Here is a 21,250-nt window from a genome sequence, read left to right as displayed (position 1 = left end):
CTAATCCCACATTCTCTAGCAGCCACAATGTACCAGTGGGATCACAGACCAAGGATTATCAGGCTTGGCATTCTGCATCCTTTGTCCATGCAAATATCGTGAAAACTTTGTGTCAAACTGACAATTGATACATCACTTTTAATTTTATCTCACTTTTAATTAAGTTTCTTGCACTTGACTGGCTCAATTGTGATTTGTTGAATATCTTTGGGAAGGTGGTTGAGGTTGGAGGCCAATCATCTCTGCCCCAGCACACTGTTGCAAGAATTGGAGTATAATGTGGGAAAATGTAATGTCCGTTTTGGCGGGAAGAATAAAAGGGAGGCATATTATCTAAATGGTGAGAGATTGCAAAGCTCTGAGATGCAGAGGGATCTGGGTATCTTAGTGCATGAATCGCAAAAGGCTAGTGTGCAAGTACAGCAAGTAATTAGGAAAGCTAATAGAATGTTATCGTTTATTGTAAGGGCGGCTGAGTTGAACTATTAGTGATAGAGTTGATCTGCAGACACTTCTTGGGTGGAAACATTAAGTTTATTTACAGTATACTCAGCAGCAAATACATGTGTGCTTTCAACTCCAATTCTAACTCTACATGGACTGCTGAGGTAGCCTGTGCTACTGTCCTATTGGTTACTACAGATCATGTGATCTTCCCTAACAAGTATTATTCTTAAAGGTACATTACACACTAAATAAAATCATAATTACTACATTCCTCCCCCTTAAACTTGGCTATACATGTTATATTTACAAGTACTTATTTTTCAAGATGACGTAAATTCCTTACCCATTGTAAATAGTATAAGTTCAGTCTTTCAGGTGGTTTCCTGGTGTGTGTGGAATTTCACAGCTCCACAACTTCAGATTCTTTGTCTGGAACTTCCTTTCTGGAGTTGCCTGAACATCAGGTGCTTCCGTGGGCACTTGTAGTTCTGTATCCTTGACTCTGACAGGAGCATCAGATATGTCTGTCCTGGGTTGAGTATCCTCAACAGGAAATGCAGACCGGGTCATGGTCACTGGTGGAACCAAATCTTGATGACGTGCGTCTCCCTTTCTTAAATGGTCCACATGTTTACGGATGATCTGGCCTTCCACCTCCACATGGTAAGATGGAGGTCCAGTCACCGCACTTATTTCATCCGGTAACCACTTTAGTCCTTCCCTGAAGTTTTTTTTAGGTATACCGGCTCTCCCACGATAAATTACCTCTCATGACTATGCCGGTCATATCTAGTTTTCTGGCTTCCTTGACTCCTTTCCACCTTCCCTTCTAAGTTCAGCATTATTAAGCTCAATCTCGTCCTAGGACAGCATTTCAACAATAACTCCACAGATGTGACACCTGTTGTTGTGAGGGGTAGTCCTGTAATGAAAAAGAAAGCGTGCTGGCTTGGGTTGCCAAGGAATCACCAGTTAGCTTTTTCATGCCTGTCTTGAACGTTTGAACCACCCTTTCGGCCAGTCAGTTTGAGGAAGGGTGGTACGGTGCAGTTTTTACATGAGTAATAACATTGAGGCTGATAAACCATTGAAACTCAGCACTCGTAAATGCTGTGCTGTTATTGGAAATGACCATTTTTGGTGGTCCTCAATGTTAGTGCCTGATATTGGTGACTTCACCTCATATATGTCCAACCATTTTAAATGGGCATTGACAATGAGCAGAAACATTGTTCCCAGGAAAGATCCAACGTAGTCAATGTGTAACTGTGCCCAGTGTCTACCTGGTCACTCCCATGGGTGTAACGGAGCTGTCACTGGCAACTTTTGCAGTTGCTGACATTGCACACAGTGCTTTACTAAACTCTCTTTCTCCATCCATCCCTCGCCACCATAGATAGCTGCGCACTATGGTCTTCATTCGGGAAATTCCTGGATGGGCACTGTGTAGTTCAATTAAGAGTTCCTCCAAAGGGAAGGGAGCCAATCAGTCCAGCACCCCACAATTGGATGCCATTCAGGCTGGTTATTTCATGTCTTCTGTTGAAGTATAGTTTCATTTCATCAGATACAGGCACCTGTCATCAACCATGTAGCACTTGTTCTCGTACTTGTGATAGGAATGGGACCTGACTTGTCCAGTCTCTGGTCTGTTGAGTACATACCAGCGAGGAATCTAAGAAATTTAAAAGTAAAGCAAGTTCCTGAGGAACTGGGACATGCTCATCGTTTTCTTGTAAAGGCAAACGACAAAGGGCATCAGTGTTTGTAATTTGATTGCCAGGCCTATGTACTAAAGTGTATTCGTATGCTGCCAGAATTAAAGCCCTATTAGTATTTCTGTATCTTCTTCCTAGCGCAGATTTTAATCTCAGCCTTCTTTTTGACTTCATTATTGGCCAGCCTTCACTCAGATGCAAGCTTAACTTGTCTGAGGTCAGTGGCTGAGTCTCCCCAAAATTTCATTATCTATCTGCTTCTTGGGAAATTCTGCATCTTTTGCTTCCAAGGCCTCTTTGGCTTCATTTAGCTGATTCTTCAGCTCTTCCATCTCTTTTTTTTGTAGTTGTTTGCTACCTCCTGGAAAATTGAACATTGTTGTGTCTTCTCTGCCAATGGATTCTTCCGTTTGTTCAGAGACATGCTGAATTTTTTCTGTTTCTCTTCATATTTTTCCAAGAGGTACAAACTTTGACCTGAGGGAATCTTGTGTGAAGGTCTTTCAACAGGTTTTCTTTCTCTTTGAAGGTTGCTCACCTCATCTCAAACTCTATCATCAAGCATGGTCTCTTCAAGTTTATTCTGCTGTTCTTCCAGGGTTTGGCTTATGACAGACTGCATTTCTGCAGGTTGTTGAGTCTTTACACTCCCTTTGCCAAGCAGGAATATTTCTAGCTTCTTTTTGGAATCTCAGTGGCCAATCAAGGTTGTTTTCCCTTAGCCAATTTTGCCCTAGAAGGCTTGGTCCTCTGCCTCTTAATACTGACACTGGTAGCTTTGCCGATTGGCTTCCATAATGAACAGTTAATCTGCTTAAGCCTTTTACTTGAATGTTTTCACCTCCATAAGTCTTTAGTTTGGCCACTGTTTGTTCCAAATTTAATTGATGATCACCATTATTCAAATATCTGAAAGTTTGTTCTCCAATTACTGTAGCGGAAGCTCCATGTCTACTTCCATTTTAACAGGTTTGCCATTTACTTTCACTGTGACAAATGTTGGTTCTGTCTTTCCAACTTTCAGGTTAAACAATGAGTAAAATTCTGAATTTGTGCTTCAGGCTCTTGTACATTGTAGATTTCATTGGGCTTCCTCTTTTGTTTACAAGTCTGCTTGAATCTTTCCTTGCACTGCCTCATTATATGTCCATTTTTGTGACAATAGTAGCATTTGATTTTTTTTAAACTGCCAATTGCTAAAAGACTATTTCCACTTCTATTAAAATTATTCTTCGATTTTGCTGCTAAGTTATTTTTCTTTATTCTTTGGCTAGTGGGGGCTGTTTCATGCTTCTTGGCAGAGCCTTGCTTTCTCACATCACTTTTGGCTGAGGTTTCGTGCTTGATGTGGATAACAGCGCTGTTTTGCACACCCTGTATTGCTTGTGAATCTCTTACAGCACTCTGCATGGCCAATGCTATCTCTAGCGCCTTCTTGAAATCCAGATTCACTTCAGACAATGATCTTTTCTGAACAGAGTCCTTTTTCACACCACGCACTAAATAATCTCTGAGCATGTCATTCAGAGTCAGGCTGAACTCTGTGTTCTGTTAGCTGCTTCAAATTTGTCACGTAGCATGCAACTGTCTCACTCGGGGCTCTACTTCACGAATTAAACCTGAACCTCTGCATCATGACTGAGGGCTTGGGTTGAAAGTGACCCTTCACGAAGCCAACTGATTGAAATTTTTCAAATCTGGAGCACTGGGTGCCATCAAACTTTGAATCAAACTGTAGGTTTTGCTCCCACAAATACTCAAGAGGATTGCTTGCCTCTTCGCTTCCCCTGTAATCTTGTTTGCTTGAAAAAAGAATGTGAATCGTTCTCTATATTGAGACCAATCATCTATGGCTGGTTCAAAAGGATCAATTCTCCCAAATTGCGGCATTTTGACATTGGATAACTTCTTTAATTCTAACAGAGCTTGCTACTTACAATCACTGGGTGAGATACAGTGCCGATTTCTTTTTAGTTTGATGTCTTCTGTGCAATCCTGTTTTATCCTCATTGCCAGTTTGTTGTAGGGTGGCCGAGTTGTACTATTAATGATAGAGTTGATCTGCAAACACTTCTTGGGTGGAAACATTAAGTTTATTTACAATATACTCAACAACTACACGTGCGTTCAACTCCAACTCTATCTCCACACTGACTGTTGAGGTAGCCCGCGCTACTGTCCTCTTGGTGATCTTCCCTAACAGTATTATTCTTAAAGGTACACTAAATAAAACCATAATTACTACAGAGGGGAATTGAATACAAAAGTAGGGAAGCTATGCTTCAGTTATACAGGACGCTAGTGAGACCACATCTGGAGCATTGTGTATAGTATTGGTTGCCTTATTTAAGGAAGGATGTAAATGTGTTGGAAGCAGTTCAGAGAAGGTTTACCAGACTAATACCTGAAATGGGTGGGTTGTCTTATGAGGAAAGGTTGCACAGGCTGGGCTTATATCTGCTAGAGTTTAGAAGAATAAAGGTGACTTGATTGAAACATACAAGATCCTGAGGGGACTTAACAGGGTGGATGTGGAGAAGATGTTTCCTCTTGTGGAAGAATCTAGAGCTAGGGGTCACTGTTTAAAAATAAGGGGTCACCCATTCAAACTGAGATGAGGCAACATTTTTTTCTGAGGGTCATGAGCTTTTGGAACTCTCTTCCTAAAAAGGCGGTGGAAGCAGAGTCTTTGAATATTTTTAAGGCAGAGGTGGATAGATTCTTGGTAAGCAAGGTGGCGATAGGTTATCAGGGGATAGGTGGGATGCAGATTTGAGGTTACTATCAGATCAGTCATGATCTTATTAAATGGTGGAGCAGGCTCGAGGGGCCAAATGGCCTACTCCTGCTCCTTTGTTCATAAGTTCCTCAGGGTAGTGTCCTAGGCCCACTATCTTCAGCTGCTTCATCAATGACTTTCCTTCCATCATAAGGTCAGAAGTGGGGTATCTTCTAATGTTTGCACAGTATTCAGTACCATTTGCAGCTTCTCAGACACTGAAGCAGTCCATGCCAGCAAGACCTGGACAACATTCAGGCAAGTAACATTCATGTCACACAAGTGCCAGGCAATGACTTTCTCCAACAAGAGAGGACCTAACCATTTCCTCTTGACATTGTGGTATTACCATCATTGAATCCCCCACTATCAATGGTGGTTACTATTGACCAGAAACTGAACTGGACCAGTCATATAAATACAGTGGCTACAAGAACAGGTCAGAAGCTGGGAATTCTGCAGCGAGTAACTCGCCTTCTGACTCCCCAAAGCCTATCTGCTATCTACAAGGCACAAGTGGGTATAGGTTAGTGCAGCTCCAAAAACGTTCGAGAAGCTTGACACCATCTAGGAAAAAAGAGCCCACTTCATTGGTACCCCACCCACCACCTTAAACATTTAATCCCTCCCACACCGACACACAGTGGCAGCAGTGCATTACATATGTAAGATGTGCTGCAGCAATTTGCCAAGTGTCCTTCGACATCACCTTCCAAACCCATGACCACTACCACATAGAAGAACAAGGGCAGCAAACACATGGGAAGTTCCCCTCCAAGCCACACACCGTCCTGACTCAGAACTATATCATCATTCTTTCACTGTCGCTGAGTAAACCCTTAGAACTCCCTCCTAACAGCACTGTGGGTGTACCTACACCATGTGGACTGCAGGGGTTTAAGAAGGCAGCTCACCACCACCTTCTCAAGGGTGACTGGAAGTGAACAGTAAATGCTGGCCACATTCCAAGAACAAATGAAAAGAACTTCTCACTTCTGAGTCAGAAAGTCATGGACTTGAGCCTTACTCCAGAGACTTAAGCTCAAAATCTGGGCTGGCTATTCCATTGCAGTCCAGAAGCAGTGTTGCAGCATTGGAGATGCACTGTGTGGGTGGGGTGTTAAACTGAGGCCCTCTCGGGGGGTTGTAAAACATCACGTGACACTCCTTTGAAGAAGAGCAGGGGAGTGTTGCCTCATGGTCCGGCCAATCTTTATCATCCAATTACCATTGTAATCTTGCTTTGTGAAAATTGGTCACCGTAATTCCTTTGTTAAAGCAGTAACTACATTTCAAAAGTGCTTCATTGGCTGTTGAGTGCTTTGGAACATCCCGAGGTCAAAAGAGGTGGGATATAAATCCAAATCCTCCTCCCTCCCCTTTGTGATTCAAACTTATGGATTAAATTTTAGTATTAAACAAATAAATCATCAGTTTTTTCAGCAACTCAATATTTTTTAACTCACTGTTTTTCTCTTATGCATCCAGATTGCAACCACAGGTCACTATCAATCTGTACCCTGGTGTTTGCCTCTGGGAAGTGGCTTCAGATTGTTGCACAGATACCAATACTGCGCTAAAAATTGCATCTGTGAAATAAGAAGCTGAATAAAAGCATTCATCTGACTTACCTAACTCTGCAGCCCTTTCATTCCTTTTGAGAGCTCAGTTAGAACAGCAATGAAACTCTCACCACATTAAACAGCCACATTCTACAAGCGGGCTGGTGAGTTCCATTTCAATTTGTTGCCTGCGCTGTAGTACATCAGGAGACCACGAGGTGTTGCTGTGTTCTAAACAAATGAACAAATATCAGGCTTAACATGTCATTCGAGGACCTTGTAAAATGCGTTACAACAACAACTTGTATTTACATAGGATGCTTTATTACATTAGAGACACAATCATACTTTAGAGGGGTACACAAAATATAACATCCAGCAATTAGACAAGATGAGGGTCAAAAAGGTAGGTTGTGAGGAGTGTCTTAAAGGAGGAGAATGAGGTCGAGAGGTGTAAGGAGGGTTTATAGGGCTTGGGGCCTAAGCAACTGAAGTCTTGGTTGCCAATGGTGAAGCAACTAAATTTGGGCTGCTCAAGGTGCCAGAATTACAGAGGTGTAGATGTCTTGGAGGTTTGTGGGCTGCAGGAGATTATGGAGATGGAAAGAAGTAAGGGATTTAAAAACAAGGATAAGAATTTTAAAATCAAAGCATTGCTTGACTGAGGACAATATAGGTCAGCGAGCACAGGGGTGATGGGTGAATGGACTTGGTGCCAGTTAGGACATGGGCAGTAGAGTTTAGGATGATGTAAAGTTTAGAGGGTAGAACATGGGAGGTGGGCCAGGGATGTTTTGGAATAGCCAAGTCTACAAGTAACAAAATCATAAATGGGGGTTTCAGCAGCAGATGAGCTGAGATGAACAAATTTGGGCAATGTTATGGAGATGGATATAGGCGGTCTTAGTGATGGTGTGGTTAAGTGGCCAGAAGCTCATCATGGGGCCACATGATGTCAAGGTTATGAACCATCTGGTTCAGCCATCAGATTGTGTTCTCTTCTTTCCGGTCTACCCCTATATCCTTTGACCCCCTCGTCGGTCAAGAATCTATATGACGCAGCCTTAAAAATATTCAATGACCCTGCCTCCACTGCTTTCTGAGGAAGAGAATTCCATAGACTAACAATCCTCAGAGAAATAATTTCTCATCTGCATCTTAAATGGAAAACTCCTTATTTTTAAACTGTGTTCCCTCGTTCTAGTCTCTCCCACAAAGGGAAACATCCTTTCAGCATCCACCCTGTCAAGTCCCCTCAGGATCTTATGTTTCAATCAGATCACCTCTCATTCTTCTAAACTCCAATGGATATAGGCCCAACCTCTCTTCATAAGCCAACCCCTTCATCCCAGGAATCAGTTGAGTTAACCTTCTCTTAACTGCTTCTAATGCATTTATATTTTTTCTTAAATAAGAAGACCAAAACTGTAGATGGTACTCTAGATGTGGTCTCACCAGCACCCTGTATAACTGTAGCAAAACACCTCTACTTTTATACTCCATTCCCCTGGAATAAACGAAAACATTCAATTTTTCTTCTTAATCACTTGCTTTCCTTGCATACTAACTAACTTTTTGTGATTCATGTACCAGGAAACCCAGATCCCTCTGTACTGCAGTGTTCTGCAATCTCTCTCCATTTAAATACGCTGCTTTTCTATTCTTCCTACCAATGTGGTCAAGTTCACATTTCCCTCCATCTGTAAAATTTTTGCCCACTTAGTTAAACTATCTATATCTTTGCAGGCTCCTTATGTCCTCTTCGCAAGAGGACTTTCCTACATATCTTTGCGTCATCAGCAAATTTAGCAATCATACATTTGGTCCCTTCATCCAAATAATTGGTATAGATTGTAAATAGTTGAGTCCCTAGCACTGTTCCCTGTGGCACTCCACTAGTTACAGCTTGTTGACATGAAAATAACCAATTCTCTATCCATGCTAATATGTTACCCCCTACACCATGAGCTCTTGTTCTGTGTAGTAACCTTTGATGAGGCACTTGTCAAATGCCTTCTGGAAATCCAAGTGCACCACATATACAGGTTCTCCTTTTTACATAGCTTTTTAATTCCTCAAAGTACTTTAGTCAAACACTAGTCCCCTTTTTCAAAATCACGTTGACTCTGCTTGACTGCATTGAGATTTTTATGTGCTCCCCTATAACCTCAATAATGCATTTTCCCTATGACAGATACTAGGCTAACTGTCCAGCAGTTTCTTGCTTTCTGTCCCCCTCCTTGAATAGAGAAGTTATATTTGCTATTTTTCAATCTGATGGGATCTTTCCAGAACCTAGAGAATTTTGGAAAATTAAAACTACTGTCTTAGCAGCTATTCTTTTAAGACCCTAGGATGAAGTCCATCAGGCCCCGGGGACTTGTCAGCCTGTAGTTCTAATAGTTTTCTCAGTACCCTTTCCCTGGTGATTGTAATTGCTTTAAGTTCATCCCTCCCTTTCGTCTCTTGATTTACAACTATTTCTGGAATGTTATTTATGTCTTCTACCGTGAAGTCAGTTACAAAATATCTGTTCAATGTATCTGCCATTTCCTTATTTTTCATTATTAACTTAACTCGCCAGACACTCTCACGAGAGGACCAATGCTCACTTTAGTTACTCTTCTTAAAAAAAATACTCTTGCTGTCTGTTTTTATATTTCTAGCTCGTTTTCTCTCGTACTCTAATTTCTCACTTTTTTTTAGTCATTCTTTCCTGTTTTTTATATTTTGTTCAGTTGACTGAGCTGCCACCAATCGTCACAAAATTGTGCAGTGTTTCTTTCAATTTGATACTAGCTTTAACTTCATTAGCCACAGATCCTTCCCTTAGAATCTTTCTTTCTCACTGGAATGTATCTTTTCTGAGTATTCTGAAATCTCTCCTTAAATGTTTGCCACTGCATCTCTACTGACCTATCCCTTAACCTAATTTCCCAGTTCACTTTAGCCAGCTGTCTTCATACCCTTATAACTGCCTTTATTTAAGTTTAATACTAGTGTTAGACCCACTCTTCCTCAAACTGAATGTGAAATTGAACCACATTCTTATCACTGCTATCTAGGGGTGCCTTTACCATAAGGTCATTAATTAACCCTGTCTCATTGCACATTACCAGGCCTGGTATAACCTGCTCTCTGGTTGGCTTTATAACTTGCTGCATTAAGAAACTGTCCTGAAAAACCTCTTTGAGCTCATCTTTCAGGCTACCCTTGCCAGTCTGGTTCACTCAATCTATATGTAGATTAAAATCACCCATGATTATTGCAGTACCTTTCTCACAAGTCCCCATGATTTCTTCCTACAGTGTAGTTACTATTAGGGGACCTATAAACCATTCCCACAAGGGACTTCTTACTTTTGCTACTTCTTATCTCCAACAAAACTGATTCTACATCTTGATCTTTAGAACTAAGGTTGTCATTCACTATTGTACTAATGTCATCCTTAATTAAGCGAGCTACCCCACCACCTTTTCCTCATTTCCTGACCTTCTGAAATATCATGTATCTTCATCAATCCTCTCTACGTCATCAAGAAACTCCAAATTAGTTAAACGTGATTCGGTTTTAACAAATCTGTACTGGCTTTCCTTAATTAACCTGCATTTGCCCAAGTGACTATAAATTTTGACCCAAATTATTGTTATTAGAAGTTTCCACATCATTGAATTTAAACTGACTGGCCTATAGTTACTGGGCTTACCTTTACACTTTTTTTGAACAAGAGTGTAATATATACAATTCTCCAGTCCTCTGGCACTTCTAAGGAAGACTGAAAAATTATGGCCTGTGCCACTTCAATTTCCACTCACTCCCCTGTAGACAACCTATTTAATACCTCCTCATGATCAATTATAAACCCTTCAAGTGTCTGGATTACCTCCTCTTTCACCATGACAAGTAGTGCAAAGTATTCATTTAGTATCTGTTATGCCCCCTGCCTCCATGTGTAAATCTCCTTTTTAGTCCCTAAAAGGCCTCACTCCTCCTTTTGCAACCCATTTACTATTTATATGCCTATAGAAGATTTTTGGATCCTCTTTTTATGTTAGCTGCCAGTCTCTTTTCGTATTCTCTCTTTGCCCTTATTTTCTTCACTTTTTTCTGATCTTTCTATAGTCAGTCATGTTCTCACCTGCATTGTTAACCTGATAGCTGTCATATATCCCATTTTCTGCTTCATTTTACTATCTTCTCTCATTATCCAGGGAGCTCTGGCATTGGTTGTCCTATCTTCCCCCTTATGGATATGTACCTGAACCATCTCCTCTTTAAAAGCAGTCAATTGTTTGATTACAGTTTTGCCTGCCAATCTGATTCCCATTTTCCCAGGACAGTGCCATTCCCAATCCATAAGAATTGGTCTTCCTCCAATTAAATATTCTTGCTCTAGAATGCTTCTCCTTTCCATAGTTTATCTAAACCTTATGATAATATGATCACTGTTGTTTAAATGTTCCCCTACTGACACGTAATCCACTGGGCTCACCTCATTCTCCAGAACTAGATGCCTCCTTGGGCTAGAAACATAATGATTAAGAAAGTTCTCCTGAAGGCAGTTCAGAAATTGTTCTCCCTCATTTCCTTTTATAATACTACTATCCAAGTCTATATTAGGATAACTGATGCCCCCCATTACCATTACTCTATAACTCTTGCACTTAACTGTAATTTCGTCATCTTGTCACTAATTTATTGGAAACCGGCACTTGCCTCTTGCAAAAAATTAATTCAGCCATTTTTCTCCTTATGTTTTAAATAGTCTTCCATTTTATTTATTGCCTTTCCAATGGTCCCACTTATTAGAATAATATATGTATAGGTAAACATTAAATATAATTGTGACATGGAAAAAGGCCATTCAGCCCAACCAATCCATGCTGAGCTTTATCCTCCACATGTGCAGTAGACCTAATTCTATCTGTCTGTTCTGTTTCCATATCCCTTTCTTCCACTTTCTTTTAACTCACTAACTCTGAAGATGCATTCCACAGCCTTGCCATAACAATTTGCATTTACATAAAGCCTTTAATGAAGTAAAATGTCCTAAGATGTTGAACAGGAGCATTACCAAACAGAATTTGCCACCAAGTCACATAATGAGATTTTAGGACAGGTAACCAAAAGCTTGGTCAAAGAGGTAGGCTTTAAAGAGTATCGTTAAAGAGAAGAGAGGGGTAGAAAGAATTCCAGAATTTATGGCCTAGGCAGATGAAGTGGTGGAGCAATGAAAATCAGGGTTACACAGGTCATCAGAATTGGAGGAGCACAGATATGAGGATTGTAGAGCTGCAGGAGATTGGAGAGATGGAGATGGGTGAAAATGTAGGGATTTGAAAACAAGCATCAGAATTTTAAGTTTGAGGTGTTGATGAACTGGGAACCAATGTAAGTTAATGGGCACAGTGGTGACGGGTGTATGGGACTAAGTGCAAGTTAGGACGTCAGCAGCAGGAGACCAGGAGAACATTGGAATGGTTGAAATCATTGAGGTACCAAATGCCTGGATGAGGGCTTCAGCAGCGGATGAGCTGAGCCTTTCAGTTCAGAGGATTCATGCACAATCCTCAGTGTCAAAAAAAGTTTATCTTGCTCTCTGTCATAATTCTGTTGCATCTGATCACCCCAATCTAGAGCCTGCCCAACCACCGGAAATGGTCAGTCTCATACCTTTATAATTTAAAATGCTTCCATCTAATCACCCTGGAATCCCCTCTGTTCCGACAAAATAGTCCCAGATTGAGGTAAGCAAAAGATTTAATTGGGGCTCTGAGTGTAGGAAAGGCTCCAAAATTAATCAGGCTTGAGCAAGGTTAAAAGTGAGACAATCTCTTTCACTGAAGGATGGCAAACATGAACACCTTCTCAGCAAAGGTGATTGGTTTGGTGTTAACTGACCCTTAAGGAGGAGCCGATTCAATATCTGTACGGAAAGAATGTAAATATTGGCCAGGACAGTAGGCAGGACTTTAGTTGCTGTTTGAGTAGTATCTGAGAGGGCAGACGGAGTCTCCATTTAAAATTCCATCTGAATGCCTCTTGACAGTCCAACACTTCCTCAGTGCCCCATCAGCCATCTCAAGTGGATGTAAAAGATCTCATGGCAATATTTTGAGGACGAACAGGGGAGTTCTTCCTAGTTACTGACCAATATTTATCCCAAAACCAGTAACACTAAAGCGGATTATCTGGGCATTATTACATTGTTGTTTGTGAGTTCTTGCTATACGCAAATTAACTGCCACTTTTCCTATATTACAACAGTTAATATTTTTGAAAGTACCTCATTGGCTGTAAAATGCACTGTATGTCCTGAGGTCAGGTAAGACGCTGTATAAGTCTTTCTTCACGTATCAATTATTAATGAGGAAAAAACTTAATTCTTTCTAGAGCTTGATCTGTCCATAATTCATTCCCTACATTTTTCTGTTTTACAGATATTTTAAGAACAATGTCAACATCATCCTTCAATTCATACCTGAGATGATCTTCATTCTGAGTTTATTCGGCTACCTGGTCTTCATGGTTATTTTTAAGTGGTGTTTTTACCATGTTACAATTTCTCAGATTGCTCCCAGTATTCTAATCCATTTCATCAACATGTTTCTATTTACTTACAACGATCCTTCCAATGTGCCCTTGTACAATTATCAGGCAAGTGTCTCTTGTTTTACCTGCGATGCCTTGACTAAAGTTTAATTACTGGTCAGCAACTACTACTCATACCCACCCAGAATGTGCTGCAAAAGTCTACAAATGTTCTGGATGGATTTATCAAGCTATTGCATTGGTCCTATCTCCTTTGGTTGAGGGGGCCATTCCCGATGGCAAGGTAGAAGATTGCGAGGGAATTCTAGGAGAAACTTTTTCACCCAGAGGGTGGTGAAGATCTAGAACTTGCAGCCTGGAAAATGGAACTGGGTAGATAGCTACTTGTCAGCTGGTGCAGGTATGAAGGGCCAAATGGTCTCCTTCTGTGCTGCAGACCTCTATGATTCTATGATTGTTTTGTGAACTTGAATCACTGTGATGCCAATGGCTACATTTAGAAAGCCATTGCTCTATTTCAAAATAGGCCAACAACCTGACATTTTCAGGTTTGCTTTCAGGCCTGTGAATCATTAGCAGCTTGGGAGCCACAATCCACCTGGGCTATGAAAAAGGGATGAAAAAAATCTGCCAGAATTTCTGATCACAATGTAGTGACCGTTGCAGCAAGTTTTGGGTGAGGATTGGGTTCAGTTGTTGGTGTTTCCCATGCTAAAATAGCATGAGAACACTCGACTTGGCTCACATGATGAAAAATGGATGATTCTGTTAGATACTCAAGGGTCACAGTTGTCATGGGGACTGAAGCCTACTGAGGTGTCAAGGAGAGGAGATCAGCAGAGAAACGGGTTGTTAACCTGTTCCTTTGACAAGAATTTGACAAGAGATGCAAATACTATTGTTCAGCATTAACAATTGTCGGTCCAAGAGAGCCCAATGGATAGTGAATGGAGATTCAGTATATCTTGCTAAATTAACTTTGCTTTTTTACAGCAAGAGATTCAGAGTTTTCTGGTGATTATTGCAATCATTGCTGTCCCCTGGATGCTTTTTTTCAAGCCTTTCGTTTTGCGATCAAATCACAGGAAAGCTCAACGTGCAATGGTAAGATAAAGATGGTCTATGCTAATGTTTGAACGTAGTGAATTGTGTGTCAGAAATTAGACTGGGATTGATGACCCTGGATAACATTCTGGATCTTGGCTCACTTGATCTTTTCACAACTTGTCCAACTCATCTTGCCCCTTTCTCATGCCCTTTTCCCATAGCCTTTCAATTTGTTTCTCTACAGATGCTTATCGAATTCCCTTTTGAAAGCTACAGTTGTAATGTTCTATCAAGGTTCATCATGGATCCCTTGCTCTTGTACTCTATATCCTTATCCAAAAAGCTGAGGAGCCTGGTTAACCACTTTGTCAACCTGCCCTGCCCCTCTTCAGCAATTTGTGTGCACCAATGCGCCCACCCCACGCCCCCCCACCACCTCCAGGACTTCCTATCCCTTCTCCCCCTTTAGAAATATGCCTTTTATTTTATATAAATTGAAAGATTTATGGCCAACGTCTCTACAGTTTCCACCCTTCTTTCTGTAACCTCAGATGCATCCCCTCTGGTCCTGGTAGATTATCGACTCTAAGTACAGCTAACCTTTCTAAAACCTCCTCTTCATCAATTTTTAGCTCACCCAGTATCTTAACTACCTCCTCTTTCATTATAGCTGTTGAATCCGGTTAACATATTAAACGTCTACTATACTCAAGGGAATACAAGCCAAGTTTAGACAAACTATCCTTATAATTTAACCCTTTAAGCCCCTGATCAACTTTTTTTTCTGTCCAGCCTAGGATAGTAGTTTTTTTCAAAGATTTTTTCATGGGATGTGAGTGCTGTTGGCAAGGCCAACGTTACATTATTGTTCATCTCTACCTAGCCTTGAGAAGGTGAACCACCTTCTTGAACTGCTGTAGTCCATAGGTACAGCCCCAGTGCTGTTAGGACTGGTATTCCAGGATTTTGACGGAGTGACAGTGAAGGAACCACGATATAATTTCAAGTCAAGATGATGTATGGCTTTGAGGGGAACTTGCAGTGGTGGTGTTTACCATGCACCTGCTACCCTTGACCAAGGTAGTAAAGGTTGCAGGTTTGGAAGGTGTTGAAGGAGGCTTGCTGAGTGATGCAGTACATGGTGTATGTGGTGCACACTGCTACCACTGTGCACCTGTAGTGGAAGAAGTGGATGGATGTGAATCAAACAGGTTGCCTTGTCTTGGATGACATCAAGTATCTTGAATGTTGGTGGAGTTGTGCACATCCATTATAGTGGACTGCATTCTATCACACTCCTGACTTGAGCCTTGTAGATAGTGGGCAAGATTTGGGGAGTCAGATGATGAATTACCCAGCCTCAGGCCTGAATTTGCAGCCACAGTATTTATTTGTCTGGTCCAGTTAAGTTTCTGGTCAATGGTGGCCACTAAGATGTTGGGGTTTCAGCGATGATAATGCTGTTGAATGTCAAGAGGAGATGGATAGGTTCTCTCTTGTTGGAGATGGTCATTGCCTGGCACTTAAATGGCAAATGACATTGTGCCACACATCAGTCCAAGCCTGAATATTGACCAGGTCTTGATGCATGTGGACACTGACTGTTTCAGTATCTGGTGAGTTGCAAATGGAGCTGAACATTGCATTATAAGTGAACATTCGCACTTCTTACCTTATGATGGAGGGAAGGTTATTGATGAAGCAGTTGAAGATGATTGAGCCTATGACACTACACTGAGGATCTCTTGCAGTGATGTCCTGGGGCTGAGATGATTGGCCTCCAACAACCACAACCATCTTCCTTTGTGAGTAAAGGCTGCTCATTAAAGCACTGTCGATGACACCTTCTATCACTTTCCTGTTGCTTGAGAATAGTCTGATGGTACAGTAATTAGCTGGGTTAGATTTGTACTGCTTTTTGTGGATAGCACATATCTGGGCAATTTTTCAGGTAGACTTCAGTGTTGTACCTGTACTGGAGCAGCTTGTCTAGCGGCTCAGCAAGTTCTGGAGCACAAGTCTTCAGGACTACAGCTGGGATTTTGTCAGGGTTCATAGCCCTTGTGGTATCCAGTGCTCTCAGCTGTTTCTTGCTTTCACCTGGCATGAATTAAATTGGCCGAAGACTGGCAAATTTGATGCTGGGGGCTTCAGGAGGAGACTGAGATGGATCATCCACTCACCACTTCTGGCTGAAGGTGGTTGCAAATACTTCAGCCTTGTCTTTCACATTGATGTACTGGGCTTCCCCATTAATGAAGCTGGGGATGTTTGTGGGCCCTCGTCCCCCTCTGGTTAGTTGTTTAATTATCTACCTCCATTCACTATTGGGTGTGGTAGGACTGCAGAGCTTTGATCTGATCCATTGCTTTGCTTCATCTATCACATGTTGACTTCTGTCACTGTTTAACATGCATATGGTTTGGCCAGGTTGATATCTTCTGATGCTGCTCCTGGCATGATCTCCTGCGCTCCTCATTGAACCAGGGTTGATCCTCTGGCTTGATGGTTATGGTGGAGTGAAGGATATACCAGACCATATTACCAATTGTGGTTGAATATAATTCTGCTGTTGCTGATGTCCCACAGCGACTCATTGATATCCAGTTTTGAGCTGCTAGATCCGTTTGAAATCTATCTACGCTTAGTGGTAGTGTCACACAACGTGATGGACAGTATCCTCAGTCAGCATTGGAAGCAGTTCAGAGGAAGTTCACTTGGCTGATTTCTGGGATGAAGTGGTTGTCTTATTGAGCAGGGTGGGCCTATACTCATTGCAGTTTAGAAGAATGAGAGGTGATCTTATTGGAAACATTTGAGATTCTCAGGGGGCTTGACAGGGTAAATGCTGAGGAAATGTTTCCCCTCATGGGAAATCTAGATCTAGGAGGCACAGTTGCAGAATAAGGAGTCTTGCATTTAAGATGGAGATAAGGAGGGTTTTTTTCTCTTGAGGGTCATTATTCTTTGGAACTCTGATTCCCAGAGATCAGTGGATCATTAACTGTATTCAACGCTGATTTGGAAAGATTTTTGATCTCCAAGGGTGTTGTAGGTTTTCAGGGAAAGGCAGGAAAGTAGAGTTAAGGCCACAATTAGATCAAACATGATCTTATTGAATTGTGGAGCAGGCTCGAGGGGCTGAATGGCCTACTCCTCCTATTCCTTATATTCTTTTGAAGACTGTCATGAGTAAATAGATTTTTCCCTTTTGGTGGTTCCATCACCAGTGTTATCTATTACTAGAATTATTTACAGAACTAATTTAATGTAATGTACAAGCAGTCATTAGAAATGACTCACTTACGTTTATAATCCAGCATTAACAGTGAGATGCAAAAACAGTAGCCATGAAGGTTTTAGCTTTTAACACTTTTCAGTACTGTTCATCAAGACCCGCACAAGAAACCAGAATTAAAGGAGTGTGGTGCTCTTGACAGTTGTAGGGCTGGAGGAGGTTACAGAGCTAGCGAGGTCATGGAGGGAGTTGAAAACAAGATTGAGAATTTTAATGTCGAGGCATCAGTGGACCAGCAGCTAATGTAAGCCAATGAGCACAGGGATAACGAGTGAATGAAACTTCATGTGAATTAAGGTAGGGATGGCACAGAGTTTTGAATGAGCTCAAATTTTCAAAGGCTGAAGGATGGGCAAGCAGGCAGCCAGCGGTGCATTTGAATAGTCAAGTCTGGACAAGGGTTTCATCAGATGATGAACTGCAATGTAAGTGACCATCTGTTCTGTTTCTTTTCAATGGATAAGAAATTGTATTTATACCGTTTGATACATAGCCCCTTCCACTTTGTGACTGTGTTTAACCATACTGCAGCTACCTTGGGAAAAATATTGCTGTCAGCGAGCAGGGGGTGGGGGCCCGCTCGCCAACACACACAATGACGCGGGATGATGTCAGGCGGAACCCCCAACGTCATCCCGCCTCATTTAAATTTTCAGGAAGGCGGGGGCGCAGCAAAATCAGCTGTGGGCCCACCGACCTGTCAATGGCCAATTGAGGCCATTGACAGGATCTTTTAAACACTTAAAGGACCTGCCCGTCCAACCTTAAGGTTGTCGGACAGGCCAGGAGCCCCGGTGGGCAATAGAGAAAACATGAAACCTCATCCAGCAGCGGGATGAGGCTTCATGCAGGATCTTAAACATTTTAATAAAGTTAATATATCAATTATGAACATGTCCCATCTCATATGGCATTGTCACATGAGGGGGACTTGTTAGGGAGTTTCTTTTTCTATTTTTAACATTTTTAGAAGTGTCAGCGATCTCCCTGATGCAGCACCTGGCCTCAGAGAGATGTGTGCTCTGTCATGCACATGCATGAAAGAACGTGCACTCGCTTTTGGGGAATCCCCTCCCCCGCCCCCACAGGGCATAAAATGACGGTGCAGCCCGCTTCTCCGGCGGTGATCGGCTCCCCGCCCACTGGAGATTGGGTCAGGTCTGCCCGTATGACAGGCAGGAAATTCTGCCCCTTGTTACTGCGTGGTAAAGATAAGGCACAATGTGAATACTTTGTCAGTACAGAGATTTGTATGTAGTTTCTGGAGCAATGTGCTGACGTTTGTAATTTCACATGTTCCCAGCATGTAAATTTTTAGATTTGCAATAATATTAGTTAAGGATTATTAACCATTCCTGCACAATTTATTATTCAGTCCTCTTCCCCCCCCCGCCCATTATAACTGTGGATTATTGGCCACAGGTGGCATAGTGGTAATGTCACTGGTATTCCAGGGACCTGGGTTCAAATCCCACCATAGCAGATGGTGAACTTGAATTCAGTAACAATCTGGAATCTGATGATGACCATGAAACTGTTGTCGATTGTTGTAAAAACCCATCTGGTTCACTAATGTCCTTTAGGGAAGAAAATCTGCCATCCTTACTTGGTCTGGCCTATATGTGACTCCAGACCCAGAGCAATGTGGTTGACTCTCAAAATGCCCAAGGGATGGGAGATAAATGCTGGCATAGCCAGCGATGTCCACATCCCATGAATGAATAAAAAAAAAATAAATCTTGCTTTATCAACCTGGAATCTATGGGCAGAATTTTATGTCGTCCCGATCCCACCCCCCTCCACCCCACCCCCCAGCTGGTGGGTTTTTAGGCGGTGAATGACTGTAAAATTTCTTGGTCAGCACTCCTATTGGGCTCCCGCCTACCTGATCTCTCCACGATTTTATGCTTGGATGGGCAAGACCTGCCTGCTTGCCCTTGGGTCAGTTGAGGCCCTTAAGTGGCCAATTATTGGCTCCTTAAGAGCCATTTCTGCCCAACCTCAATTTTCAGGCTGGCAGGAGGAGTTCAGCAGCAGTGGCGGGGGGGGGGAAGCCCGGAAATGAAGTGGGGAGGCGGAGGCACCTCCATCAGTAGCCACTTTATAACATCGGGCACCCGCTCAAAAGGTCTGACTCTTGCAGGGGCTCCTATCCCCTGCCTCGCCCTCCCACGCCCCCAGCCTATCGACCAAAACCCACACCCTTCTCTGCCTGCTCCCCTGGGCCTCACCTCCCCACACTTAACTGGTCCTGGAACCTCAGGACTTGGGCCCTGCTGGGGGATTGCATGCAGTCGCAGTCCTGTCCACTACACGTTCTGGTGCTGCAGAGTCTACACAACTGCCGGCTAATCGGATTGGCCGGCAGGTCTCAGAGGTGGGGTTTCCTCCTGACTGAGGGGCGGAAGTCCCGTCTCCAGTTATCCGTTGTTGGAGTGTGGAATCGCTGCGGGGCAGGCAATAACAGCATGGGGATGTGTTCTCCACCTACTTTTCGGATGGTGGGAAGGGAAACCCTGCCATCCTAAAAATCCTGGCCTATGTGCTTCAATGATGAGAAATCACAGCTCCTATCGTCAGCTGTTTAGTTGTTCTTAAAAGATTGGTGACCAAATCCTTCCCAGTCTTGTTGGCTTTTTAACCATTCTCCTTGTTGCCTGCTATCTCCCCCAATCTTGTTCTCAATCTTGTATGGACAGGGTAAATAGCGAGATACTGTTCCCACTCTAGAGAACGTTAAGAACTAGAGGGCACAGATTCAAAATAATTGGCAAAAAGAGTAAATGTGATGTGAGGAAAATTTTTTTTCATCCAGAGGGTGGCTGGAATCTGGGACAAACTTCCTGAGAGGGTGGTGGAGGCAGGTTCGATCAAAGTATTCAAAGGGAATTGGATTTCTAGCTGTAAAGAATGTGCAAGGTTATGAGAATAAGGCAGGGAATGGGACGAGGTGGAATGCTCTTTCAGAGAGCCAGTGCAGACTGGAGGCCGAATGGCCTCCTGCACTGTAAAGATACTGTGACTGGCATAATTAAATAGATCTCTCCTAGTACAAAATCTTCCCAAAATAGGCTAAACCCTATTTATCCTCCAGTTAAATTGACAGTGAAAGCTGGATAGGGTTGGGCCTGGGGTTAGAGTTACAGTTAGATGGAGGGTGAATGTTAGAATAGCATTAGGGTTATATAGTCAGACTGAGGGTGAATGTTGGACCTGAGGTTGGGGGTGACGTTATTTCAGAGACAATATTATTTTGTAAAAGGTAGTGGTTTGTTTGAACTGGGTAAAATAAATGCCTCACGAACACTGCAGTGTCAAGATATTTCAGATCACCAATGTGTTGCTAGTCATCTTAGCACCGAAACTGGGGAAAATTGTATTTAATGACTATGTGATGATCTCTCACACGGTAAGAAGTAAACTGAAAGTGAACTTCTCACAAGCTGACTTCAGAATTGGAGAGCATATTCTTACGTGTTCCTCCAAAACTAAATGTAACCCCCTGGGTTTGACGGCTGCCAAAATGGTTCATGTGATTTGATCATGTGGAGGAGGATGTCACAATACCTGCGTGCAGGGCACTTTGGTAAATTTACACAATGGGGAAAAGTTTTTACTGTTACCCCCAGGAGTGACCATTAGTTTATCAAATTTCAAGGGCAATTAGGGATGGGCAACAAGTGCTGGCCTTGGCAACAAGTGCTGGCCTTGCCAGCAAAGCCCAGATGCCATGAACGAATTTTTAAAAACTATGCCCCAGTGTTATATAGTACAGACCTGTCCCCACCAGTACTGTACCCCAGTGTTATACAGTGACAGACCTGTCCCCACCAGTACTGTACCCCAG

General features: G+C 42.4%; 1 protein-coding gene across 2 annotated transcripts in view; it reads left to right on the top strand.

Moving 5' to 3' along the window:
- Positions 1 to 21,250, top strand: part of LOC121293100 (V-type proton ATPase 116 kDa subunit a-like) — a 107,499-nt gene that overhangs the window by 77,072 nt on the left and 9,177 nt on the right. For both annotated transcript variants that reach the window (XM_041215731.1, XM_041215730.1), the window contains 2 exons: positions 12,947 to 13,163; positions 14,052 to 14,162. In XM_041215731.1, coding sequence (XP_041071665.1) covers positions 12,947 to 13,163; positions 14,052 to 14,162 — 328 coding nt within the window. The remainder of the gene's footprint in view (positions 1 to 12,946; positions 13,164 to 14,051; positions 14,163 to 21,250) is intronic.

This window comes from Carcharodon carcharias, chromosome 21, assembly GCF_017639515.1.
Source record: "Carcharodon carcharias isolate sCarCar2 chromosome 21, sCarCar2.pri, whole genome shotgun sequence".
Lineage (NCBI taxonomy): Eukaryota > Metazoa > Chordata > Chondrichthyes > Lamniformes > Lamnidae > Carcharodon > Carcharodon carcharias.
This window is presented reverse-complemented; position numbering and strand designations above follow the sequence as displayed.